Genomic DNA, 27,817 nt, shown 5'->3' on the forward strand with positions numbered 1-27,817 from the left:
TACCACTTACAGGAATTTATTTGCTTTTGTATTAAAAGCAGAAATACATATCAAGTTAGATTTTTATTTCTATCAATCATAGTTACATTTGCCACTATTTTGATAAGACTATGTCATAACTCACCAGGGCAAAGAGACAAGTTGATAAGTACTTTAAGAAACCACTAATATTTAGAATTAGACTTTTAGAATAAAAAGCCTCATCCATTTACTCATTTCTGAGGGTCAAGAAAAGACAGTGCCAACACGGAAAGATGGTCAGCACAATTGCTGTCCTCCTCCAAGGGACTTTCTCCATTTCATAATGATGACTCCACCCATTTGACAAGCTTTCCTTCTCTATTCATTACCTTACAAAACAAAAATGTCTCCTATATGCCAGACATGATGCAAAGTATTCTATAGACCATATATCTCAATTCTGCAACCTTGCAAAATAATCATCCCTACTTTTAAAATGGAAAATTTGAGGGTCAGAAAGAGAAGGAAATTTGCTTAATTATCAACTACACAGCTACAAAGAGGTAGAGCTGGGAATGAGCCAGGTCTTTCCAACATCAAAGTCACTCTACCTTCTGGTATTGTCATTATCCTGGCAGTCCCGACCCTACAACTATTTCCATAATGCATCAATTTTTCCTGAAAAGGATATACATCACATACCTAGGCTTCTAGGTAGAGAAACCAAGTAGCAAACATACGTTTGAAGCACGTAAAAATATTTCAGTCTAACAACTTTTATTTACAAACCCATATATTATCTTTTTTACATCATTATAACAACTCTGCAGCTGAAGTAGGAATTAGATTATTCCTGTTTTATAAATGAGGAAACTGAAACTTTAGAGTATCTGGAATACAGTAAATGCAAATATTTGTTAAATGATTAAGACTCAAATAGGCTAAGTGATCTCTCCAAACTAGTGGCAGAACAAGGTTCAAACCCAGGACTCTCAATTTTAAAACCAATGTCCTGTACAACAAAATGCAACTGTCTCCATAAACTGTTGTCATCATTATATACCAAATTTACATGCAAAACAAAGTATGGTTATAAAAAAAAAAGAGGTAGGTAGATAACTTGCTCACTTAATCGTCACACTTTAAGCTGCTTTTGTTAGTATAATAATAACAGTGCAATTAACAGCATCAGAAGACCACAAGAACTGGAAGCTAGTGGTGCTGGCTCATTACTTAAGTACATACAATTTTAGTACCACTGGATGGACAATCTGCAAGTTACCCACCAAATGTATTCAACCATTCATCACTCACTGATTCCCTCATCCAAACATTTGTTGGGAAGTGTCTACTAGTACCATGGACACATTCCAAATAGTCTCATTGTCTTCCCAGAATTCTGCAGAAGAGGTCTTTATCCCCATTTGATGTGTGAGAAAATGGAAACTCAGAAAGGTTAAATAACTTTGTAAAGTTAAGTGGTCAAGCTAGGAGTCATTTCCAAGTTACATGAATACAAGTACATGTACACATAAGGGTATCTTCTATATTCCCACCAGGATTGAACAAGAGCAAAAAACACAAACCTACCTCGTTCAAAACATACATGTTACTATTAAAAGTCCTTTCAAATATGCACAGGAAAAAACTGGAAGAACATATATTAAAATGTTATCAGTGGTTGGGATATGAACTTTTTTATTTTCATTATGCTTTTCTGTACCATGAAAGCATACTGCTTTCAGGAATAAAAAATATGTTAGGAAAACTTTTGTTTTAACATTTGAAGTTGCTACAACTGTAGGTTGTGACCCACCCTGTCATATATAGAGAATAGTTTTAATTTAGCATACCGTGGGCCCACTGGGGTAAATTAAGTACTGGCACACTATGCTACTCCCAGCAGGAGCAACTGGGCCAGGGCTGAGGAGATCACTATTTCCAGCAACACTATTAGGAAGTTCTACCTTATTGGGTTAGGTCAGCAATTTTTTAAAAATAAAATAAAATAAAATAAAATAGAGAAAGAAAAAGAAGAAAGAAAGAAAAGAAAGAAAGATGGGAGGGGAAGGGAGGACCAGCAAAGAGCATACACAGTAAGAATAAGCACAACTTTGCAAAACGTGTTTTAGCTACATGACTCAATCTTCTAACATGCTATGCCTTATTCACGGTATGACAACCATGCTGTCCTCCTGGCTGGTCCTTGAATATGTTTGGGACACTCCCACATTTGGGACTCGGCCCCTGCCTGGAAGCCTTCTTCCTCAAGAAGTCCAAACGACTGACTCCCTCACTTACTTAAGGCTCATCTTTGTGATGCTTACCAACTATAACTCCCCTAAGCATTCCTGATCATCCTTACTCTAGCTCTACCTTTTCTTTTTTCCATACACTTAACAAAATTATTATTTAGCACTTAACCTACATAAGGTATTGTACTAGAAACTAAGATCTAAGAATAAGAAAATTTGATACTTTTTGTTCTACAAAATCATAGAAGTGTGCAAATAACAACACCTCCTCGGAGTCAGACATAATACCTGTATTATTCCTCAGAAGTTAATAGAGAAGATAAAATAGCAGATCCAAGACTTGAGCCCCAGTCTCTGACTCTTAAACTGAACACTCTTTCTATTAAAAGCTTTCTCTTTAGCCAATATACTTTCAACTTATCATTAGGGGAAAAGTTATTCAAATCTTCTGGGAGATATCCCAAGACTAGAGCATAGGCACAATTAAATAATAAGCTGAATGATTTCTGAAACAAATAAGTAAAACATGCTTTTAAAATGTAACATAGTTTTTACAATTCTAAAACAAAATTAGGCTCTCTAAAACCGTTCATTCAAAGATTAAACTAACAAAGAACCAAGTATTTTGTGACACTGTGGTACTTTTGTTAACTGTGAACAGATCACAAGACTTCCTTTGAGAATCAGTACCCATTTTATAGTAAAAACTGGTGCTATCTAGAAAGCTTGAGGAATGAGCCAATTTTCTAAAAAATTATTTTTACTACCAAAAAAAAGTAGCTCGGGCGCCTGGGTGGCTCAGATGGTTAAGCGTCTGCCTTCGGCTCAGGTCATGATCTCAGGGTCCTGGGATCGAGTCCTGCATCGGGCTCCCTGCTCCTTGGGAGCCTGCTTCTCTCTCTGCCCCTCTCTCTCTCTGTCTCTCATGAATGAATAAATAAAATCTTAAAAAAAAAAAAAAAGTAGTTCTTTTTTATTTTTAGCTCTTTCAGAATGTGAAGTCATTACAAAGTGTGTGCCTGTCATCAGCCAACTGAGATTTTACTGCACTTGGGCCAGAACTACAGTAATAAAAGTCAAAGGAACTGAGAATGTCCAAATTTCTTTTCTCAGAATAACTGCAAATCACAACAGTTATCCGACACTTGAAACTGTTCTTTTAAGCAGAGACAGACTTCAATGTGGTGTTGGCATTTCCCCTCTACATTTTCCAAAACTTCAAATACAACAAAACAGCTGAATGGTAGGCATGTAAATATGAGAGTACTCTGTCCAAAGGACGGACAAATTTTAACTCTTGTTTAATGTAAGTACTAAATATTAGTCTGTCTTCATGAACTCATATAATTTCTGGCCATTTTGAAGCAGGCAGAGAGATTCACATCAATTTGTGGATTTATCAAATTAGAAGACTAAGCTGCTTCATGAAGCTCCTTCTCGTACTTGAAACAAACAACAGATATCAACAGGCCATTTTTACAGGTAATTGTACTAACTAAAATGTATGGATGTTCTTACTCAATAAAATGCCCCTACAGCATCATTTCTAAAGATGTAGCCCTCAAAAGGGATTTTACCACAGAGAAAAACTGCAGCCCTCAAATTTCAAGGTCAGGGTTACATTCCATCAGAATGCCCATTAGATTCCCAAAACAGTCTAGTCAATCCTACTCAGTTTTCAACTGAAAAACTAAGGCCTCAATAAAGAAAGTGACTTGCCCTAAGTGACCTTGTAAACTAGTGAAAGAATCAATACTAACACATAAACTCTCACTTCCTAGTTTTAACTAGTATTCTCTGGTGCCTCCTTAAATCTGCTAACAAGCAACCAAAAGCCAAATCTGTGCTCACTGATAAGATTACTGACATTTTCCAGGTTATTGTTGTCCCTCGGAGAGGAAAAGACATATGTTCCTTACAAGCTTTGAAACAGGATTTGAGGCATTTTCCTCATTCTTTATTTCAGTTTGTCTTGGTTTCTGAGACGGACAGCAAGAGCAAGATCTGACCAGCACTATCCAATGGCACTTTCTGCAACAATGGAAATATTCCATAATCTGCACTGTTCAATATAGTAGCCACTAGGCACTTGTGACTTTTGAGCACTTCAAATGTGACTACTGTGGCCGAGGAGTGGAATTTATATTTTTTATTTAATTTTACTGAATTTTTAGAGCTCCTGGTGGCTCAGTCGTTAAGCATCTGCCTTCGGCTCAGGTCATGATCCCAGAGTCCTGGGATCGAGCCCCACATCGGGCGCCCTGCTCGGCGGGAAGCCTGCTTCTCCCTCTCCCACTCTCCCTGCTTGTGTTCCCTGTCTCTGTCAAATAAATAAATTTTTAAAAAATTTTAATGAACTTTTTTTAAAGATCTTATTTATTTATTTGAAAAAGAGAGAGAGAGCGCACGAGTAGGGGCAGGGAGGAAGGCAAAGGGAGAGGGAGAAGCAGGCTCCCCGCTGAGCAGGAAGTTATGTGGGGCTGATCCCAGAACTCTGGGATCATGACCTGAGCCAAAGGCAGATGCTTAACTGACTGAGCCACCTAGGTGCCCCTTTAATTTTAATGTAAATTTACAGCACAACTCTAGACAACTATACCTTCAGTCATTATTACTGTATGTGATTCCCTCATGGTTCTTACATCCTTTCCCGCCTACTAAACCAGGCAAGATACTAATGGTCGAGTACCACAGAAATAAAGAGAGCTCCAGGGCGCCTGGGTGGCTCAGTTGGTTAAGCGACTGCCTTCGGCTCAGGTCATGATCCTGGAGTCCCTGGATCGAGTCCCGCATCGGGCTCCCTGCTCGGCAGGGAGTCTGCTTTGCCCTCTGACCCTATCCCCTCTCATGTGTTCTCTCTCATTCTCTCTCTCTCAAATAAATAAATAAAATCTTAAAAAAAAAAAGAGCTCCAATTCATTTCTTCCAGGATCAAAAACACTTCTGATTCCTAAAGAAATTTTCTAAAATCTCTTAAACCAATTACCAAACTTCCCACTACTAGATGTGATAACCTTAAGGAAGAAATGGAAAAGGCATTGACACTCTACTATTCACGCAACAGTTTTCTTTAGCAAATACTACTAGAATGTTTGAGATGATTTCCTTCTCTTTCATTGCTTTTCTCTATTAGTAATGTTCATGTCTACAAACTAAGATGACTTAAATGTAACGTTCAAGGTTCTACATAATGAGAAAATCACAGATCTGGAGGAATCATAGAGATCTTGACCACAGTATTTGATTCAAGGGAATCAAAACATTTGGATTTGATTTCAATCTTTACAATAACATAACCAAGACCTGAGATCCACATTACAGAAGAGACTTTGGAAAAGTAGCATTTTCCCTCCCTCTTGAATGGAGTAACTGGAACACAGGTTAGAACCTACTAATGACCATGATTTTTATTTCAGCTGAGGTAATAATGAACCGTTTTAAAGGAAACTGCTGAGCGTTTGCCAACTTCTTTACGGCCAATTCTGACATCTGGCCACGTCAGCAAGACAGACAGACAGACTTCTTTAAAACAAAAACAAAAACACCACAGGCATTCAAGTAAGAGATCTATTAAGTTATTGAAAGGCACAACCCTTTTTATTCATTCCATTCAGGGATGAGAATCAACCCATCAATTTAACCCTTCAAGGCCCTACTCAGCTTTCTTCAAGAAGACTTCTCTGATTCTCCCACTGAGAAGTAATCTTTTTCAAACATCTACAGCTGTACTTCTCATACTTTAATGGTCATATATGAAGCAGCTGGGTACACTGCTAAAGCGCACACTGATTCAGCCAGGGGTGAGGACCCCGGAAGAAACTCGCCAGTTGATGCAGATGCCTAGGCTTACAACCACACTTCTGGGCAGCAAGATCTATGAACCACTTCTACAAATACCTTAAAGGCACCTATCACTTTCCTTTTGGAATTCTAATTATTTACATACACATCTGCTCTCCCCAAATGAATTATAAATTTCTTGGAAGTATGATATGCATCTCAATTACATTTTTCTCTTCCACAGCAGATGGCAAACAGGCATTCAAACGACAGGAAGAAAGAATAATACCAATGATATAAAGTTCCTACAGCCTCTCTATGGAATCAAGGGTAGGCTAAAGATCAATAAATGCTATGAAAAGTCAAACTTTTTAATCACTCCCTTGGTTAGATGAAATGGAGTACAGCAATGGTCAGTATCAGAAAAGCTGTGACCAAAGCATGCTGTTCCTTGTACTGGATCAGAGTGAGGAGATACAGACCTGCAACCTGTTAAAAAGTCAGATTTTTTTTAAGATGATATCCAATTACATATTAAATATATTAATTAGGGGAGATACAAAAATATCCTTTCTGAAAAACAAAATAGACTACACAAAGAATCCCTGAATCATTGAATCCAATGTGCTTACCTTATACACTAAAAAATTTAGTTTGGTGATTTGTCCAAGGTTACCTTGTTAAGTACATGGAAAAGACGGAACTTGTACACAGATGCCCGGACATTAAGTCCAGAATTCTTTGCACTCTATTACCTCTTGAACAGAATCAACAAAGGAATAACACTCTTCATTGTTCCTAAACTGTATCTTGTGAATATATCTATTCTGAATTACTAGAGGAAATAAGAGTAAACAACTTCTTGAAAATGGGACAAATAACATGAACACATACAGAGAGAATAATAAATGGTCAATAAATATAAAACCATATTCAGCTTTGGTTGTAATCAAAGAAATATAAATATAAATCAGATGCCAATTTTGGTCTACTAAATTGGCATAGATTACAAAATCAGTACTGTTGATTAGAGTGTAAGGACTCCTGCACACTCATACATTGTTGGTAGGTATACACATTGATACAACTTTTGGTACAATGTATCAGAAATCCCAAAGACTAGACAGATCATATGAACCAAGATATATAATTTTAGAAAAGTATCCTGAGGATGTATTTGGAGATTTGCGGTAATCATACATGTATCTTTCACACATTTTTTCTGTGAAAAATTAGAAATAACCAATAATCTAAATTCTTAACAAAAGATGAAGTAAATTAAAGTGCATCTAAAGGCTGAGTTATCATAAAGCTATTAAAAATCATGGTCAGTATAGAAAAAGTGGGGGTTTTTTGGGTTTTTTTTTTAAGATTTATTTTAGAGACAGACCATGAACTAGGGAGCAGGGGGGAGGGGCAGAAGGAGAAAGGGACTGTGAGGAGACTCCCCACTGAGAGTGAAATCAGACTGGGGGGGTGGGGGGAGCAGGGATCAATCCCATGACCCTGAGATCATGACCTGAGCCAAAATCAAGAGTTGGCTGCTTAACCAACTGAGCCACTCAGGCGCCCCTAGAAAAAAGTTTTCAATAACTGCAGCAATCAGACATCTTCTTCAAGGTTTTTACAAGTTTTAAACCACCAGAAATATTACTGAATTCTGAGAGGGTCGTATATTCCCGTGCCTCTCAATCTAGCGACATCATAGAATCAACTAAAGAAATAATAAGTTAAGAACTTGAATGCAAATGGCCTTTACCCATAAAAAAGCTCAATCACACTCATTTTAAAAGACAATCAAATAAAAATGCAATGAGATACTATTTTTCACCTATCAGATTGACAAACACCCTATCTGTCCACATCATACCTTGTTAACAAGGATATAAGGAAATCTTGTTACACTGTTGGTAAGAACACAAATTGGCAAAACTTCTATGGAGAGGAATTTTGCAGAATCTAGCAAGAGCTACAAAGTTACATATACATTTACCCTTTGCCTTAGCAACTTCAATTACAGGAGTCTATCTCAAAGATACACTAGCAAAAACATGCATGCGCCAGATAATCTTTGCAGAACTATTTGTCACAGCAGAAGAATGGAAACAAGAGTGGATTTGGTACATCTAGCAAGTGAAGCAATAAGCAGTTTAAGAAGAAATAAGGGATATTTCTATCCTGATCTCTAAGGTACACTTTTTTTTTAAGTTTTTATTTAAATTCCAGTTAGTTAACATACAGAGTAATAGTTTCAGGTGTACAACTTAGTGATTTAACACTTACATACACTTTTAGGTTGAAAAAGAAAAAAAAGTAAAGCATAATAATATGCTATGGTTTACAGGAGAAGAGGGAGAAACATATACATACAAGCAGACTGCCTACTCTTTTAAAAAAAAATTTTAAAGTTTCTTATATTAGGAGGGATAAGAACATAACAGACAGGAATAGAAGCTAGATTCGTCCAAATAGTTTGCTTTATAGATTTGGTTTTGGAAGCAGTAAATTTTACATAATTATACACTAGAAGGTAAGTTTTTGAAAACTACAAAATGAAAGCTAAATGAACTATACACTGAGTTGGTGGTTGAGACCACATAAATTTAGTTACAAATTTATAGGAAACACAAGGAAGAAAGAAACATAAAACCATACACAAGGATACCATCAGCAATATCTGAATATGGGAAATTCTGAATGACAGAGGACCCAGTTTCCTCAACAATAAATAACAAGAAAAGAAAATGAGGGGGGCCTGGGTCGCTCAGCTGGTTAAGCATCCCACTCTTGATTTCAGCTCAGGTCATGATCTCAAGGTCGTGAGATCGGGCCCAGCATCTGGCTCCATACTGGGTGTGGAGCCTACTTAAGATTCTCTCTCTCTAGCTCTGCCCTCTCTTCTGCCCCCGCCCACCATAGCCTTCTTCCAAAAAAAAAAAAAAGCACACACAACTACAAGCAATTTCCCAATCCAGGTATTATATACACAGAGCTGCAACAGAGAATCACTGCTATCTCCAGCATTCAAATCATCCACAAAATATGATGAACAGGAGGGGGGCACAGATTATATAAAGTTCAGAACTAAAGTTGTAAACACACATTCAATGAATCAACCCAAACCACAGCAGACACAAAATACATAGTGAAGTACAGAAAAGGTATGAAGAGCTGTAAAGCCTCACTGCATTTGCCAGGTGACTCAAATTTCTCTCCTGATTTATCCTAAATCAGTGCATCTAGACTACCTCATTTTGTCCAAGGCATACTGCAAATTCAGTGGAGTTTTAAAATAATTTAAAGGCAATGGGGGTATTTTCTAAAACAACCCCGAAATAAAAGATCTCATTCTCTAAGACCTTGATTTTAAATACAGACATACACATTTATATATATATATATATATATATAATACATAAATACAAATACGAAATATATATGAAAGCCCAGGAAAAAAGTGTGTTTAGTTACTCATCCCAGAAAGGCTTTTTAGGCATACAGTGCTATGGTTCCAAAATGTTTTTGAGATCAGGGAAAAGAAAAATATTTTTCTACAACGTTTAAGGATTTTATGTTTCAGCTATTATCTTATGAACACCACTAACTCTGAACAGATTTTGTTCTTTAGGGCTGAGGTACAGTTTGCCTGAAAAAAAAAAAAAATTGTAGTAAGAGAACATATGGCTTTTTAGGGCAGGCCATTTGCGGGAAAAATGATGACCTCAGCTAGGTGGGAACTTGGATATTCAATGACTGTATGTGGGAGGGAGTAACCTGAAGTTTGAGGGGGGAAGTTGGAGGGAGGAGGAAGAAAAGTACATTGGGGAAGATAAAGGATATATTTTTAGACAGGTGGGATGCTGACGAAGCAGGTTCCACCACTAGGACAGAATGACCAGTTAGATAACTCAAGTAGTGATTACACAGATGTTTTATAAGTATTTGTTAACTAGTCTATGATAATTAAAACTGCTTTGGTAAACACTGTGTTCAAACTGAATCTAGCTTGACTTGTAATTCTGGTTTATTAAACCTTTTCTTGGGTTTTATTTTCCAGCCCATTAACTTTATAAGTATTCTCTAAAATGTCTTCTAAGTCTCTATTCCTCTACATTTACTTAGATATACAAATTGTTAATTAGACTTTAGAATTATTAGGGAAATCTTTTTATACTTAATGGATTTGTAGGTTTTCTATAAAAAGTATGAGTTATTTCAAAATAAATATTTTCTCCTTCTTAAACTAAGTTCTACAACCAAACACACCATTCCAGGGAAGTGCATCTGATGTAGTTTTCCTATTCAGTATTTCAGCTTTTCTAATGTCTTAAAATTTTTGTCCTCTGTCTTTTTGGTTGACTTTTTTGTTTTTGTTTTTTGTTACCTAAAAGTAATTTCTAGCAGACAACTCACAATTCAGACTATTTTATCATTTTATGGATAGGGAAAAGATTAATATCTATTATCTTTAAAGTGAGAGTAGTCTCTAATAATAATGACCTTTATCCCAGTACTTCTAGAAGGAAAAGAGAAGCACAGTGTATTAATGAAATTACCAAAAAGAGCTCTCTACAGAATATTTCCCTCTATGCAGAAGTCACTCACTGCTGTATAAGAAATGTCAATAAGACACATCATCATTTACTATTACATGTTTATATTCAACTCTTGGTTCTCAAAGTACTTTGACATCCCCTTTAGTTTTTCATAGTGCTTCTTCTCTAAAAAGATCCAAATACTGTATATGGCTTTTTAATAGGACTTGCAAATCAGAAAGAAAAAACAGGGAGAGAGGGGAGAGAAGAAAAAAGGGGGAGGAGGGGGAGAAAGAAACTAAAAATTACAAATACAAATATCAAAAATTTAACAAGCCATGGTGGAATAAGCAATGCAAGTCAAGAGACGGGCTTGAAGTCCCAGTTCTGCCAGTAACCAGCTAGTTATATGACTCTCTGTGAGTCACTTAATTATGCTTTTTAAATTGTAAAAAAAAAAAAAAGTGATTTTGACTTAATGTTCATCTTAAATTCGATTTTCAAAATCTACTACAATTAAAGTATTTTCAAATATTGTATGATAATAACGGCTCAATTTAAGGTACGTCATTGCCATATGGAGTCCGTCCTTCACTTTTGTCTCAATTTGACCTGCAGCCTGAATTACTTAGGTTGCACATTCGAGAGGTACTTTGGAGGAAAAGGGACTGGGGAAAGATTCCTTTATACGATGGGATGGAGCCCAGCAAGTGAGGGGGTTTAGGAATGAATGCGAATGTATGCAGAAGACCTGGTCATTCTCAAATCCGGAGCACCGAAAATTCTGCTTAAATTTCGGGAAGGGGGATATGTGACAAAATCTAAGGGAAACCTTGAGCGGAGGTTTTCAGATAATCACTGTCTCCACCCTTCAATCCTTTATTCCCCGGGTGGACTCCAAATCTGCCTCCAGTTCCGGGTTCCCAACCAATCGCATCAAGCCACAACAGAGGGCTCTGCCAAACCGGGCACCGTTTCAGAGCTCTAGTGTGAGATTCACAGGACCCCAGCACCTGTCGGCCTTCCCAAAAGGAGTGGGTGGGAGGAAACAGTAGGTCTCTCTCCCGTCTTTTTCGATTGAAGCTACCACCAGGTCCATGAGCCCTCGAGCCTGAAACAACCTCCGTTAGTCTGGGAGAAGGGAGAGCTCCGCGCCCGTGACCCTCCCACGAATCCTTCCCCCACGGCTAATTCTCCAGTTTACAGGTCCCAACCTCCGACCGTGGTTTCTCAGGCCTCGGGTACCCCAGGCCTGGGAAGCGTATAGACGGATGCGGGGAGTGAAGGCAGCGGGGGAGGGTGCACTCCTCGCTACCGGAGGAAAAGATAGGAAGGCAAGGGTGGGAGCAGCTGCGTTCTCCCTTAGCGAGGGCGTGAGGCCGTCCGAGAGTCTGTCGAAGGGTCTGTCATTCCTTCACTCACTCACTCACCAGGAGCAGCAGGGAGCATCTGAGGTCGGGTAAGGATAGGAAGACGGCAGGACTCATGGTAACGCCGGGGTTCGCGGCTGGGACTGGGCAGGGTTGGGTTGGGTTAGGAAAGGGCTGGGCTCCGGGAGCCGGCGGCAGCGGACGATCCTCCCGGCAGCGGCACCTCGTCCTCTGGACCCGGAGCTCCAGCAGCGAACACCCGGGACAACTTCCAGAGAGGCCTCGCACACCCTCACTTCCGGGTCCTGCCCACCTCGGAGCATATTGGGAAATGTGGTCCTGCACCACTTTCACTGAGTACGTCATCGGGCATCCAGAACTTCTTTCCCATCAGGCTCTCGGCCCAGGTCCACCGAGTCCTCCGCGCGCGGGGTCCTGTGGGATAGAAAGGGCGGGGGGCAGTGAACCTCTGTTTTTAGAGGATGGGAACTACAATTCCCAGAGAGCAGTGCGATCGAGCGTCTCGGGCGGCCTTCGAAGGGGTTCTTCTAGTTTCAGCGTGCGGGGGGATCTCCCAGCCGGATGTAGTGTACTGTCCTGGCGGGAGGGGCGGCCCACTGGGGGTCGTGCCTCCTGGAGCCGTCCCCGGGACGTGAGTCCTGGAGGAGGCGAGGGTGAGTAGGAAGGGGCCTGGCTGGGGAAGCTCCGATCGATCTGCATTGCCTTGGCCCCTGCCTCAAACTCCAGGCCCTCCTGGCCTGGGTTGTGGCCTGAGTCTTCATCACTAGCCTCCTCACCTGCTGCCTCTTCTTTCTGCACTAATTACTGCATTATAAAGTCAGAGCCACCTCTCAGGGCCTCAGTTGAATGAGTCGATGACTTATCCGTAATTGTCTCTGTGGGCTCGTGTAGGGAGTAGATATGGGATAAAATGGGAAAGCACGTTGTAAACTGAAAAGCTCAGTGCGACTGTGATTGCTACTAATGCATGGATCACTCCCACAGGATAATTACGAAATTCATTAGCCAAGCAATTGAGGATCTTAATCTGGCCCTAGTTAGCTCCCCAGCCTCATCTGCAAACACCGAGCCAGGTCCACGTGTCCCAAATATTAGCCACACAATCAGTGCTAACTACTTGAGAGGCATTCTTTTTGAGGTTCTCCCTACTCCTTGCCTGTGCTCTAGCTTTCCTGCTGCCATGGAATGGCCTTAGCCCCTTCTCTATCTGGAATGCCATCTCAAATGTCACCATCTCTGAGGACTTCCCAAAAAAACAACCCTTTAGTCCTGATCAGAATGACTCTTCCTTTGCTTGTGACTGCCGCACCACTAGTTTTGTACTAGTTACAATTATTAGAGCATTTATTTCACTGGCTGGTTTTATAATTAATGATATCTGTACATTTTATAGCACTTTATAATTAACAACGTGGTTTTGCTGTTCATCTATAAAAATTATTTACAAAAAAAAAAATCACCGTGTGTGTGTGTGTGTGTGTGTGTGTGTATGCTTTTTTGAGCTAGAAAAGGACCCTAGCTCATTGGTAGTGATAAATTTCTCCTACAAAGCTCCCAGATTCTCCAGAGTCAGAGATTGGACAGACACTTTTTTGGTGAAATCAGAAGAGGGCTTGTCTGCCCTTCTGGCAGCTGTTAACTAGCTGATTAGCAGCTGCTTTCTTTAGATATGCATGTTTGCTCCAGTTTGCACTTTTCCCAGGGTGGCAAAATTAGGTAGTGGTAGAGCCAAGACTTTTAGTTAGGTCTCTCTCTTCTAGTCTTGTGTTCTTATCTCTAGACCGCTCACTACCTCTCCAACAGAAGAGACAGAAATGGGGAATTAAAGAGCAGATGCTCATGAGTATGACCTCTTTAGTCCAAGAAATTAAACTTTGATCCTGCTTGCCATCTGGACTTAGCACTCAGCCTGTGACTTTTCCCTGGACAAATATTTACTGATACCAGCTATGTACCTGTTACTGTGCTAACAATTATGAGGTGAAATGTATATAGAGATCAAACTTTAGTATATTTTTCAAAGGTTATGAAGAGGTTTGTGTGTGTGTGTGATTCTGATATGCCTAAAACTCTATCACTTAAAATCTGAAATCACATGTTTTAGAGTTCAGAACAGATGTTAGCACATAGCACTCAACTTATTGAATCAACATAGTCTACCTATTTCATTGTTCATATTTTACAGAAAATCAGAGAACTGAGGTAGCCTAAGGGCATGCTGCTTATTATTAACGGAATCAGGCCTAGAGCCCTCCTGCAATTCCTACTTTCCCGTGTTTCTACCTCCACCTGTTATGTAGCTTCTTTCTTTTTTTTTTTTTTAATTTTTTTTCTTAAGATTTTATTTATTTGTGAGAGAGACAATGAGAGACAGAGAACATGAGAGGGAGGAGGGTCAGAGGGAGAAGCAGATTCCCTGCCGAGCAGGGAGCCCGATGTGGGACTCGATCCCAGGACTCCAGGATCATGACCTGAGCCGAAGGCAGTCGCTTAACCAACTGAGCCACCCAGGCGCCCCTGTAGCTTCTTTCAACTCACTTTAACATAATCCTGCCTGTGACAGTAGTTTTTCTGACAGAAGTGTCTCCCAAAGCCCATATTTTCTGCCAGCGTATTAACTCAAATTGTCAGCAAAATAAAGACATGAAGAGTTGACCTTTACCAAAATTAAGAAAACACTTTCACTTTAAGGCAGAATTTGAACCAATAATGCTTGTCAATGACAACACAAGTGCTAGCTCATTGGTAGTGATAAATTTCTCCTACAAAGCTCCCAAATTCTCCAGAGTCAGAGATTGGACTGACACTTTTTTGGTGAACTTAGAAGAGGGCTTGTCTGCCCTTCTGGCAGCTGTTAACTAGCTGATTAGCAGCTGCTTTCTTTAGATATGCATGTTTGCTCCAGTTTGCCACGCTCCCCATGACTCCCTTTGTTTCTTACACTTTTTACCTCCCAGGTCCTTGGAGGCATTCAACTTTGATACAGCATCTTACCTTTAGGAAGGAATTTTAAGATCATTGATGCAACTACCCCTTTGTCCTTCCCAACAGGTGCTTGAATTCTTCATGCTGCATTTCTGACATAATCCAGCCTCTGCTACAATAGGCTTATGCTGGAGAACTCACTGTTTTTCTATGCAGCTAATGCATTTCTAGAAGGTTCTAGCAAACCCTATCAGACTACCAGTCAGAACAAAATCTTTCCAATGAAATATGGTTGATCCTAATGATGTAGTTTTCCAAGTAAAATCCTAAGGTCAAGAGACATAGGAGGGAACAAATAAAAATTCTTCCTTTTGTCAGCATGAGAGAGAGAACTAAGTACTAGGTATTTATTTATTTATTTATTTATTTATTTATTTATTTATTTATTTATTTATACTAAGTACCTTTTAATTTAGCACTTAAATTTAGTTGATTCTGACCTGACAGTTAAGTTCACATCATACCCGTTTTGTGGCTGGTTCATCATCTTTATTCCCAGTTTCAGTTCTGATGTTAGTATTATGTGGAATCAAATCAGAAGCCATTGTGGCTTGGGGCGCCTGGGTGTCTCAATTGATTAAGCATCTGCCTTTGGCTCAGGTCCTGATCTCCAGGTCCTGGGATCAAGCCCCACATCAGGCTCCCTGCTCAGTGACAAGTCTGCTTCTCCCTCTCCTTCCATGATCTCTCTCGCTCTCACTCTCTCTCTCAAATAAATAAATAAATAATTTTTTTTTTTAGAAGTCACTGTAGCTTTTGAGCCCTGTGCCTAAGGTTAAATACTGAGCCTCCCTTTTTTCCTCAGATAACCCCTGATATTGGGGCACCTGGGGGGCTCAGTCTTGGGCATCTGCCTCCAACTTGGGTCATGATCCCAGGATCCTGGGATTGAGCCCTGCATCCTGCTTCCTGCTCAGCAGGAGACCTGCTTCTCCCTCACCTACTCCCCCTGCTTGTGTTCCCTCTCTCCCTGTCTCTGTCAAATAAATAAATGGAATCTTAAAAAAAAAAAAAAAGATAACCCCTAGTAAGAGTCTTAGAAGCATCCAACCCTCTCATTTTACAGATGAGCAACTGTTCAAAGGGTCATCTAATTTGCCACATTATGGCAATTCTAGGTAGGACGAGGACTGCAGACTTTTTGAATCCTAGTCAAATACTTATTTTTTTTTAAGATTTTATTTATTTATTTATTTGACAGAGAGAGTGAGAGAGAGCATGAGAGGGGAGAGGGTCAGAGAGAGAAGCAGACTCCCCACTGAGCAGGGAGCCCGATGTGGGGCTTCATCTCAGGACCCTGGGATCAGGACCTCAGCTGAAGGCAGACATTTAACCGACTGAGCCACCCAGGTGCCCCACCTCATCAAATACTTCTATTCAGCCATATTTAGAATATATCCACTTAAGACTGATGAGACAGCTTTCAGAAATGTTTTCTGCATATAGTCATGGTTTAAATCATTGTTTCAGGGTGCTCCAGGCGTTGAGAAGACTATGAACAGGTCAGAGAACTTGTTCTTTCCTGGCTCCTCATTAGCATCCCAAGTTCATGCTGCAGCTATTAATGGAGATAAGGGTGCTCTTCACAGGCTCATCATAGGTAAGTGGTCCCCCTGAATACAGAAACTTTAAAAATAACTCTGTCCTAAGGGAGTGTGTTAATCTGAGTTTTAATTGCACTGTACTCACACATTTTAATGGCAATGTATCATTATTTATATTTCATTCCAGAACTTGAACAAGAAAGTAATTAAGGCCTGAAAGTTAAGAATATGGATTAGGATTAGGTGAAAAGTACTTGAGAAATACCTGTGTGCTTGACACTAAATTTGGATATGTACCCTAAGGTGCTAAGAGAATTAATTCATCTTTATAGTAACAGATCTAGAATGAGATAGTGAATAATGATCTTTTACATTTAGTATATACCTAAGGTTAAAGCTTGCAAATAACTTAAATTGTAATGATTTAAAATTGATTTAGTGTTCTCCCTATCATTGATTCAATTGATTCAAATTGATTCAACATTCTCTCTATCGTATATCTATAGAGAGAGGCCCAGTATTAAAGTTCTAGAAGGAGAGAACAAACTGAGTAGGAGAGAGAGTATCCAAGGACAAAAATGGGTGAGAATTTTTCAGATATTGTAAAAAAACCACATTTCCACCTATTCAGAAGTCATTAGTCTTTATTTCAAGAAACGAAATAAAAATGTATATTGTTTTTAATCTTTTACACACCAGTGTCTAGTGACATGATTGACAACTTGGGGCCTTAAAATAAAATCCATACTATTTGAATTTCTGTACTGGTTCCATCAGAATTCATTTTTGACCTACATTTCCAGTGTCTCCAAAAACTTCTAACCATGTACCCTAACCTCTGACTAGGCTCTCCATTCCCCAAAATGTCATTAATTTTGTCTTACTTTCTCTATGTATCTGTCTCCTCTCCTCCCACCTCCTTATCCTCTTCTCTGCTACATTCTTACTTATCTTTTTTTTATTAACATATAATATATTATTTGTTTCAGGGGTACAGGTCTGTGATTCATCAGTCTTACACAATTCACAGTGCTCACCATAACACATACCCTCCCCAATGTCCATCACTCAGCCATCCCATCCCTCCCACCCCCCTCCACTCCAGCAACCCTAAGTTTGTTTCCTAAGATTAAGAGTCTCTTATGGTTTGTCTCCCTCTCTGGTTTCGTCATCTTTCATTTTTTCCTCTCTTCCCCTATGATCCTCTGCCTTGTTTCTCAAATTCCACATATCAGTGAGATCATATGATACTTGTCTTTCTCTGATTGACTTATTTCGCTTAGCATAATACCCTTTAGTTCCATTCACATCATTGCAAATGGCAAGATTTCATTTTTTGATGGCTGCATAATATTCTATTGTGTGTGTGTGTGTCTATATATATGTGTGTGTGTCTATATATATATATATATATATATATATAGACACACACACATATATATACCACATTTTCTTTATCCATTCATCTGTTGATGGACATCTAGGCTCTTTCCATAGTTTGGCTATTGTGGACATTGCTACTATAAACATTGGGGTGCACATGCCCCTTCGGATCACTACATTTGTATCTTTGGGGTAAATACCCAGTAGTGCAATTGCTGGGTCATAGGGTACCTCTATTTTCAACTTTTTTTTTTTTTAAGATTTTATTTTTTATTTATTTGACAGAGAGAGACACAGCGAGAAAGGGAACACAAGCAGAGGGAGTGGGAGAGGGAGAAGCAGACTTCCCGCGGAGTAGGGAGCCCAATGCAGGGCTCGATCCCAGGACCCTGGGATCATGACCTGAGCCAAAGGTAGACGTTTAACAACTGAGCCACTCAGGCGTCCCTATTTTCAACTTTTTGAGGAACCTCCATACTGTTTTCCAGACTGGCTGCATCAGCGTGCATTCCCATCTAAAAGTGTAAGAGGGTTCCCCTTTCTCTGTGTCCTCGCCAACAGCTGTCGTTTCCTGACTTGTTAATTTTAGCCATTCTGACTAGTGTGAGGTGGCATCTCATTGTGGTTTTGATTTGGATTTCCCTGATGCCGAGTGATGTTGAGCACTTTTTCATGTGTCTGTTGGCCATTTGGATGTCTTCTTTGCAGAAATGTCTGTTCATGTCTTCTGCCCATTTCTTGATTGGATTATTTGTTCCTTGGGTGTTGAGTTTGGTAAGTTTTTTATAGATCTTTGGATACTAGCCCTTTATCTGATATGTCATTTGCAAATATCTTCTCCCATTCTGTCGGTTGTCTTTTGGTTTTGTTGACTGTTTTCTTTGCTGTGCAAAAGCTTTTTATCTTGATGAAGTCCCAATAGTTCGTTTTTGCCCTTGCTTCCCTTCCTTTGGTGATGTGTCTAGGGAGAAGTTGCTGTGGCTGAGGTCAAAGAGGTTGCTGCCTGTGTTGTCCTCAAGGATTTTGATGGATTCCTGTCTCACATTTAGGTCTTTCATCCATTTTGAGTCTATTTTTGTGTGTGGTGTAAGGAAATATGGTCCAGTTTCATTCTTCTGCATGTGGCTATCCAATTTTCCCAACACCATTTGTTGAAGAAGACTGTCTTTTTTCCATTGGACATTCTTTCCTGCTTTGTCAAAGATTAGTTGACCATAGAGTTGAGGGTCCATTTCTGGGCTCTCTATTCTGTTCCATTGATCTATGTGCCTGTTTTTGTGCCAGTACCATACTGTCTTGATGATGACAGCTTTGTAATAGAGCTGGAAGTCCAGAATTGTGATGCCACAGGCTTTACTTTTCTTTTTCAATATTCCTCTGGCTATTGGGGTCTTTTCTGGTTCCATACAAATTTTAGGATTATTTGTTACATTTCTGTGAAAAAAGTGGATGGTATTTTGATGGGGATTGCATTGAATGTGTAGATTGCTCTAGGTAGCATAGACATTTTTACAATATTTGTTCTTCCAATCCAAGAGCATGGAACGTTTTTCCATTTCTTTGTGTCTTCCTCAATTTCTTTCATGAGTATTTTATAGTTTTCTAAGTACAGATCCTTTGCCTCTTTGGTTAGATTTATTCCTAGGTATCTTATGGTTTTGGGTGCAATTGTAAATGAGATCGACTCCTTAATTTCTCTTCTGTCTCGTTGTTGGTGTATAGAAATGCCACTGATTTCTGTGCATTGATTTTATATCCTGCCACTTGACTGAATTCCTGTATGAGTTCTAGTAGTTTTGGGGTGGAGTCTTTTGGGTTTTCCACATAAAGTATCGTATCATCTGCAAAATGTGAGAGTTTCACTTCTTCTTTGCCGATTCGGGTGCCTTTTATTTCTTTTTGTTGTCTGATTGCTGTGACTAGGACTTCTAATACTATGTTGAATAGCAGTGGTGATAGTGGGCATCCCTGCCGTGTTCCTGACTTTAGAGGAAAAACTCTCAGTTTCTCAGAATATCATTGAGAATGATACTCGCTGTGGGTTTTTCATAGATGGCTTTTATGATATTGAGGTATGTACCCTCTATCCCTACTCTGAAGAGTTTTTAATCAAGAAAGGATGCTGTATTTTGTCAAATGCTTTTTCTGCATCTAGGGAGAGAATCATATGGTTCTTGTTCTTTCTCTTATTAATGTATTGTGTCACATTGATTGATTTATGGATGTTGAACCAACCTTGCAGCCCAGGGATAAATCCCATTTGGTCGTGGTGAATAATCCTTTTAATGTACTGTTGGATCCTATTGGCCAGTGTTTTGGTGAGAATTTTTGCATCCATGTTCACCAGGGATATTGGTCTGTAGTTCTCCTTTTTGATGGGGTCTTTGTCTGGTTTGGGTATCAAGGTAATGCTGGCCTCATAAAATGAGTTTGGAAGTTTTCCTTCCATTTCTATTTTTTGGAACAATTTCAGAAGAATAGGTATTAATTCTTCTTGAAATGTTTGGTAGAATTCCCCTGGGAAGTCATCTGGCCCTAGGCTCTTGTTTGTTGGGAGAGTTTTGATTACTGCTTCAATTTCCTTACTCGTTATGGGTCTGTTCAGGCTTTCTGTTTCTTCTTGGTTCAGTTTTGGTAGTTGATACATCTCTAGAAATGCATCCGTTTCTTCCAGATTGTCTAATTCGTTGGCATATAGTTGCTCATAATATGTTCTTATGATTGTTTGTATTTCTTTGGTGTTGGTTGTGATCTCTCCTCTTTCATTCATGATTTTATTTATTTGGGTCCTTTTCTCTTTTCTTTCTGATAAGTCTGGCCAGGGGTTTATCAATCTTATTAATTCTTTCAGAGAACCAGCTCCTAGTTTCATTGATCTGTTCTACTGTTCTTTTTGTTTCTATTTCATTGATTTCTGCTCTGATCTTTATTATTTCTCTTCTCCTGCTGGGTTTAGGCTTTATTTTCTGTTCTTTCTCCAGCTCCTGTAGGTGTAGGGTTAGGTTGTGTATTTGAGATGTTTCTTGTTTCTTGAGAAAGGCTTGTATTGCTATATACTTTCCTCTTAGGACCGCCTTTGCTGCATCTCAAAGATTTTGAACAGTTGTGTTTTCATTTTCATTGGTTTCCATGAATTTTTTTAATTCTTCTTTAATTTCCTGGTTGACCCATTCATTCTTTAGTAGGATGCTCTTTAGCCTCCATGTATTTGAGTTCTTTCCACCTTTCCTTTTGTGTTCTAGTTTCAAAGCATTGTGGTCTGAAAATATGCAGGGAATGATCCCAATCTTTTGTTACCAGTTGAGAACTGATTTGTGACCCAGGATGTAATCTATTCTGGAGAATGTTCCATGTGCACTAGAGAAGAATGTGTATTCTGTTGCTTTAGGATGGAATGTTCTGAATATATCCATTTGGTCCAGTGTGTCATTTAAAGCCTTTATTTCCTTTTTGATCTTTTGCTTAGATGATCTGTCCATTTCAGTGGGGGGAGCGTTAAAGTCCCCTACTATTATTGTATTGTTGTCAATGTGTTTCTTTGATTTTGTTATTAATGGGCTTATATAATTAGCTGCTCCCATGTTAGGGACATAGATATTTAAAATAGTTAGATCTTCTTGTTGGATAGACCCTTTAAGTATGATATAGTGTCCTTCCTCATCTCTTATGGTCTTTAGTTTAAAATCTAATTTGTCTGATATAAGGATTGCCACCCCAGCTTCCTTTTGATGTCCATTGGCATGGTAAATCGTTTTCCACCCCCTCACTTTAAATCTGGAGGTGTCTTTGGGTCTAAAATGAGTCTCTTGCAGACAGCATATTGATGGGTCTTGTTTTTTTTTTTATCCAATTTGATACCCTGTGTTTTTTGATTGGGGAATTTAGCCCATTTACATTCAGGTTAACTATTGAAAGATAGGAATTTAGTGCCATTGTATTGCCTCTAAAGTGACTGTTACTGTATATTGTCTGTGTTCCTTTCTGGTCTATGTTACTTTTAGGCTCTCTCTTTGCTTAGAGGTCCCCTTTCAATATTTCTTATAGGGCTGGTTTCGTGTTTGCAAATTCCTTTAGTTTTTGTTTGTCCTGGAAGCTTTTTATCTCTCCTTCAATTTTCAAGGACAGCCTAGCTGGATATAGTATTCTGGGCTGCATATTTTTCTCGTTTAGTGTCCTGAATATATCATGCCAGTCCTTTCTGGCCTGCCAGGTCTCTGTAGATAGGTCTGTTGCCAATCTAATGTTTCTACCATTGTAGGTTACATATCTCTTCTCCCGAGCTGCTTTCAGGATTTGCTCTTTGTCTCTAAGACTTATAAGTTTTATTATTAGATGTTGGGGTGTTGACCTATTTTTATTGATTTTGAGAGGGGTTCTCTGTGCCTCCTGGATTTTGATGCCTGTTTCCCTCCCCAAATTAGGGAAGTTCTCTGCTGTAATTTGCTCCATTATACCTTCTGCCCCTCTCTCTCTTTCCTCTTCTGGGATCCCAATTATTCTAATATTGTTTCATCTTATGATATCACTTATCTGTCGAATTCTCCCCTTGTGATCCAGTAGCTGTTTATCTCTCTTTTTCTCAGCTTCTTTATTCTCCATCATTTGGTCTTCTATATCACTGATTCTCTCTTCTGCCTCATTTATCCTAGCAGTTAGAACCTCCATTTTTTATTGCACCTCATTAATAGCCTTTTTGATTTCGACTTGGTTAGATCTTAGTTCTTTTATTTCTCCAGAAAGGGATTCTCTAGTATCCTCTATACTTTTTTCAAGCCCAGCTAGTGTCTTTATAATCGTCATTCTGAACTCTGGTTCCGACATCTTACTAATGTCTGTATTGATTAGTTCCCTGGTAGTCGGTACTACCTCTTGTTCTTTTTTTTGAGGTGAGTTTTTCCATTTTGTCATTTTGTTCAGAGAAGAATAGATGAATGAGAGAACAAAATGCTAACAGGTAACAATGACCCCAGAAAAATATACACTAAACAAATCAGAAGAGACCCAAAACCAGGGGGAAAAGAAAGAAAGAAAAAAAAAGAATATGATCAGGCTGGTGAATAGAACAGAGCCACACACTAGATTTTGGGTGTATTTTGGTCTGTTAGAAGAAACTGCCTCCCAAAATTTTAAAGAAAGAAAAACTTTTATATATATATACATATACATATGTATATGTATATGTATATACACACACACACACACACACACACACACAAATAAGGGTAAATGTGATGAAGGGATGAAATATGACTGTAAAGATGAAAATTAAAAAGATTTTAAAAATGGTATTGATAAGAAGTTGGTTGAAAAAAGAAAGAAGAAAAATTAAAAAAAAAGAGAGAGAATGTGATCAGGCCGCAGACTAGAACAAAGCCATATACTAGATTTAGGGTATATTTTGGTCTGTTAGAAGAAACTGTATCCCAAAATTTTAAAGAAAGAAAAACTTACATATATACAAAAAATAAGTTTAAATACAATGAAGGGATAGAATATGACTGTAAAAATGAAAATTAAAAAAAGATTTTAAAAAAGTAATTGATAAGATGTTGGTTGAAAAAGGAAAAAAGAAAAATTTTTAAAAAGAAAAAAATAAAGAAAATTTTCAAAATTAACTTTGAAAGACTGAAGAATCATGGGGAAACAGCCATGAATTCTATGTGCTATATTCCCTTAGCTCTGAAGTTTTGCAGTTCTCATTGATCGGTAAACTTGGTCTTGGCTGGATGTTCTTGCTGATCTTCTGGGGGAGGGGCCTGTCGCAGTGATTCTCAAATGTCTTTGCCGGAGGCGGAATTGCCCCGCCCTTGCCGGTCCGGGCTAAGTAATCTGCTCGGGTTTGCTCTCGGGAGCTTTTGTTCCCTGCAAGCTTACCGTACAGCTTTGGAGGACAAGAATGAAAATGGCAGCCACCCTGGGGCACCTGGGTGGCTCAGATGGTTGAGCATCTGCCTTCGGGTCAGGTCATGATCCCAGGGTCCTGGGATCAAGCCCCGCATTGGGTTCCCTGTTCAGTGGGGGACCTGCTTCTCCCCTTCCCTCTGCTTCTCCCCCTGCTCATATTCTGTCTCTCTCTCAGTATCTGTATCTCAAATGAATAAATTTAAAAAAAACTTAAAAAAAAAAAAAAGAAAGAAAATGGCAGCCTCCCAATCTCTGGCCCCGAAGGAGCCAAGAACTCAGGGCCCCAGTCCTCAGTGCGCCCCCAGAGAAAAGCAGTCAGTCACTCCCGTCTCCTGGTCTCCGGCCGCACTACGTGCTCACCTGGCCTGTGATTAAGCGTTTCTATCTCTGGCACCCGACCCCGTGTGGAGTCTCCAAACCCAGCAGATCCCTGTGGGTTTATGGTTTATGGCAACCCTGAACTGAGAGCCCACTCCACGGCTCCGTCTCTGCAGCCAGCTTCCCCTCTCTGATACCTGGGAGCTCTGCCACACTCAGGCACCCCTGGTCTTTCTGTGACCCCGAGGGTCCTGAGACCACACTGTCCCAGCGAGGGTTACACACACACACACACACACACACACACACCTGCTTAGCCACTGGAGCAAAGTCCCTCAGGGAGCAGACTTCTAAAAGTTCCAGTTTTGTGTTCTGCTGCTCTGTCACTTGCTGGTATCGGCTGACAGAGGCTCCCTCCCCCCCATGGTGGTCTATCTTCCCAAATACTGCCACGGATTCACTTCTCCACACGTGAATGGATATGGGGGGTAATTATCACTCTGTTACCAAAACCAAGCTTCATTACCTCAATCCACTCTTTTATTACAACTAAACAAGGGGCACCTGGTTGGCTCAGTCAGTTAGGCATTCAGTTCCTGATTTTGGCTGTGGTCATGATCTCAGGGTCATGAGATCGAGCCCCGTGACAGATTCCACGCTCAAACGGGAGTCGGCTTGAGATTCTCTCTCCCTCTGCCCTCCCCCACCCCACCCCCTGGCTTGTGCACGCATACGTGCATGTGCTCTCTCTCTCTAAATAAATAAACCTTAAAAAAAATACTTATTTTGAAGTATACATATAGAAAAATACATACAAATTATGTAAGTTACACAGTGTAACCACCACTAGGTCAAGAGACGGAACATTGCTCCCCCAGAATCCCCTTAATGCATTCTTCATTCCCCCTTGGAGTAATTTGCTATCTTGACTTTTATAGTAATAATTACATTGTAGGGCACCTGGGTGGCTCAGTCGTTAATCGTCTGCCTTCAGCTCAGGTCATGATCCCAGGGTCCTGGGATTGAAGCCCATATCGGGCTCCCTGCTCAGCGGGAAGCCTGCTTCTCCCTCTCCCACTCCCCCTGCTTGTGTTCCCTCTCTCACTGTGTCTCTCTGTCTGTCACATAAATAAATAAAATCTTAAAAAAAAAAAAATTACATTGTAGTTTTACCACTAGGTGTAGAGCTCAAATACTATAGTCTAGTTTGCTTTTTTTATACTTTTTTTTGTTGTGTTCCATGTTTACTTGAACTGAAAGTTCCATATACAGTTTTGTCATTTCCCTGCTCAAACTTCATTAATTGCTTCCTGTTATACTTGGAATAAAATTTAAAGGTGCACCTGTAGCTCTTTCCCTCTCCAACTTCACCTTTATCCACTCTGTTCTGAGACAAACTGGCTTTCTTTCATTTTCTCAAACCCACCAAGCCCTTTTCTGTCTTAGGGTTTTTGCCTGAAATACTGTTCTCATCCTTCAGACCTCAGCTTCTACGTCACTTCCTCAAAGAGGCCTGCCCTCATCATCCAGGCTCAGTGAAATCTGTTTGTTGTGTTCTCTCTTGGAACTTTGCAGTGTTTCTTCATTGAACTTGTATATTTATATGTATGACTGTTATAACATTTCTCTCCTATAAGATAGTAGCTTCTGGGAGAATAGACGGGGTCTGTTTAATTCATCACTGTATCTGCAAAATCCAGTGCAGTACTTGGCACATAGTAGGGACATGAGATGTATTTGTTGAAGGAATCAATAAATGTTATAATCATTCTTTTAAGTACCTTTCCTCCCAAGAAGGCTATAATCATCTTGAGGGCCGGGATTAATTGTGAATTGAGTTGAATCGAATTAAATTAAATTAAATTGACTTGAGAGGTAGGTTTGCACTAAATTCCATTGGAAAAAATTTTTTTTAAGTCAGAATACCTCAAGAAAAAATATCTTCTAAAATGAACTCTATGATTTTAATGAAAAATAACCTTCAAAGGAAATAAAAGGTGCAGGATGTTATAAATTAAAAGCCGTTATACAGGCTCAGTCATACAAATTAACTAATGTGTTACATAATAAAACTTGAAATATTCCTGTAATTTTAAATCCTCAAAGAAAAACATCCTTAAAAACCAAGCAGAACAAAATTATGTGACATTAGTACAGACCGATAAATTTACTTTATAAAGTGTTCCCTCTGTGTTCTATCACCTTGTCTCATTACCGACTTTGAGCTGTAACACTGCTCATCTTTTCAGAGTTCTGCCATTATGTCATCTGCAGACAGTCCTACCTGTGCTCTTGGCACTTCCCAATATTTGTCCATCCCCACCAAAATAACAACTGTGACGTCTTAAATTTCAGTGTATCTTATATCTTCTTTTATGTAGTGCATTTTGATGATCTCTAAATATATGCTATTCCTCTTTCCTAAACTAGTAACATAGTACTACAAATGAATTATTTTTTTCCTGAATCTTTGCTCACCAACTGCTCACTGAATTCATTCACTTTCGCATTTTCTGTTTTCCCTTCTCTGTTTCCATGGAGAAGTATGTCAGTGATGTGTTCGACTCCATGGAAACAGATGAGCATCTCTTTCTACATACACAACTAATTAAATCGAACACTTTCTATGCTGCCCATTGTTCTGGAGGAGGACTGAAGAGGCTTTCCCTGAATGAGACATCATTTCCGTAGAAATTTTTAGTGTTTAACCTAATACTACGGACTAATGCTTTAATGTAATATTACATCCTCGATTCAGATGATTTAGGGCTCAGTCCTGGGCCGTAAAAGCTTAAACATACATAGTAAATTCCTTATATACCATGGCTAGCATTGGTAATATGTAGTTTTTTCTCTTAACTCAAATAATTTGGTTGAATACCAACAATATGGTTGATAATAGAATTTAGTAGATTCATTTTAATACTGTACAATGTAGCATCATAGAAAGACTGTGGGTTTTAGAGTCAGATAAACCCAAGTTTTGAGTTCTGGCTTTGTCACTTATTAGCGGTATTAAGTCTGCTTAGGCTCGGGTAAGCCACTTAATCTTTCTGAGCCTTAATTCCTCATCTGAAAACTATAGACTATTTGCTGTGTGAGAGTTCAACAGGATAAAGACTGTAAAACATCAAGGGTGACTATAGTTAATAATACTGTATCGTTTATTTGAAAGTTTCTAAGAGAGTAGATCTTAAAAGTTCTCACCACAAGAAAAAAATTGTAACTGTGGTAACAGAGGTTATCTAGAGTTACTGTGGTGATCATTTCACAATATGTACAAATATCAAATTATTATGTTGTACACCTGCAACTAATATAATAATATATGCCAAGTATATCTGAAAAAGAAATCTAGCATCAAACCTGACACATAGTAGACAATATAAATAGGACCTTATTACTGTATTGTCAGCTTGGACTTAAAGTGAAATGATTGAGTCTTACATAGTTTCAGAAATGTCTCAAAATGGAAAATCACTAAATGCAATGAAGAATAATACTGTTTGCTTTGAGAAAACTAAACAGAATAATTTGTAGATACGCATAGTGTGTAATGACTGATACCATCATCACTGCTAATAGTGTTTGGGTTGTTTGCCGTGGTAAAGTGACAAAGCAGCACCATTCTGATTCTTCCACAATTTTTGATGGCCTATCAATGTTCTAAACAAGTGTAAATCTCTAAGATATTTTCTCTCTTTGTTTATAACGTCTCCCAACGCAGTAGTTAGGTAGGGCAAGGAGTCTCATAATGGTAG

General features: G+C 39.1%; 2 protein-coding genes across 3 annotated transcripts in view; one reads left to right on the forward strand and one right to left on the reverse strand.

The window, feature by feature from the left end:
• The window catches only part of ERP44 (endoplasmic reticulum protein 44), a 93,179-nt gene extending 80,897 nt beyond the window's left edge, over nucleotides 1-12,282 (reverse strand). Inside the window, exon 1 of the mRNA XM_045882783.3 lies at nucleotides 11,962-12,282. Coding sequence (XP_045738739.2) covers nucleotides 11,962-12,267 — 306 coding nt within the window. The 5' untranslated portion in view covers nucleotides 12,268-12,282. The remainder of the gene's footprint in view (nucleotides 1-11,961) is intronic.
• Nucleotides 12,283-12,390: 108 nt separating this feature from the next.
• Nucleotides 12,391-27,817, forward strand: part of INVS (inversin) — a 160,955-nt gene continuing 145,528 nt past the window's right edge. Inside the window, exons 1-2 of one of the 2 annotated variants that reach the window (XM_064580114.1) lie at nucleotides 12,391-12,575; nucleotides 16,378-16,507. In XM_064580114.1, the coding sequence (XP_064436184.1) occupies nucleotides 16,402-16,507 (106 nt within the window). In that variant the 5' untranslated portion in view covers nucleotides 12,391-12,575; nucleotides 16,378-16,401. The remainder of the gene's footprint in view (nucleotides 12,576-16,377; nucleotides 16,508-27,817) is intronic. The other variant, XM_064580113.1, reaches the window with a different exon arrangement.

Source organism: Mirounga angustirostris, unplaced genomic scaffold (assembly GCF_029215605.1).
Source record: "Mirounga angustirostris isolate CCGP_5_RB_7025 unplaced genomic scaffold, mMirAng1.0.hap1 SCAF_15, whole genome shotgun sequence".
Lineage (NCBI taxonomy): Eukaryota > Metazoa > Chordata > Mammalia > Carnivora > Phocidae > Mirounga > Mirounga angustirostris.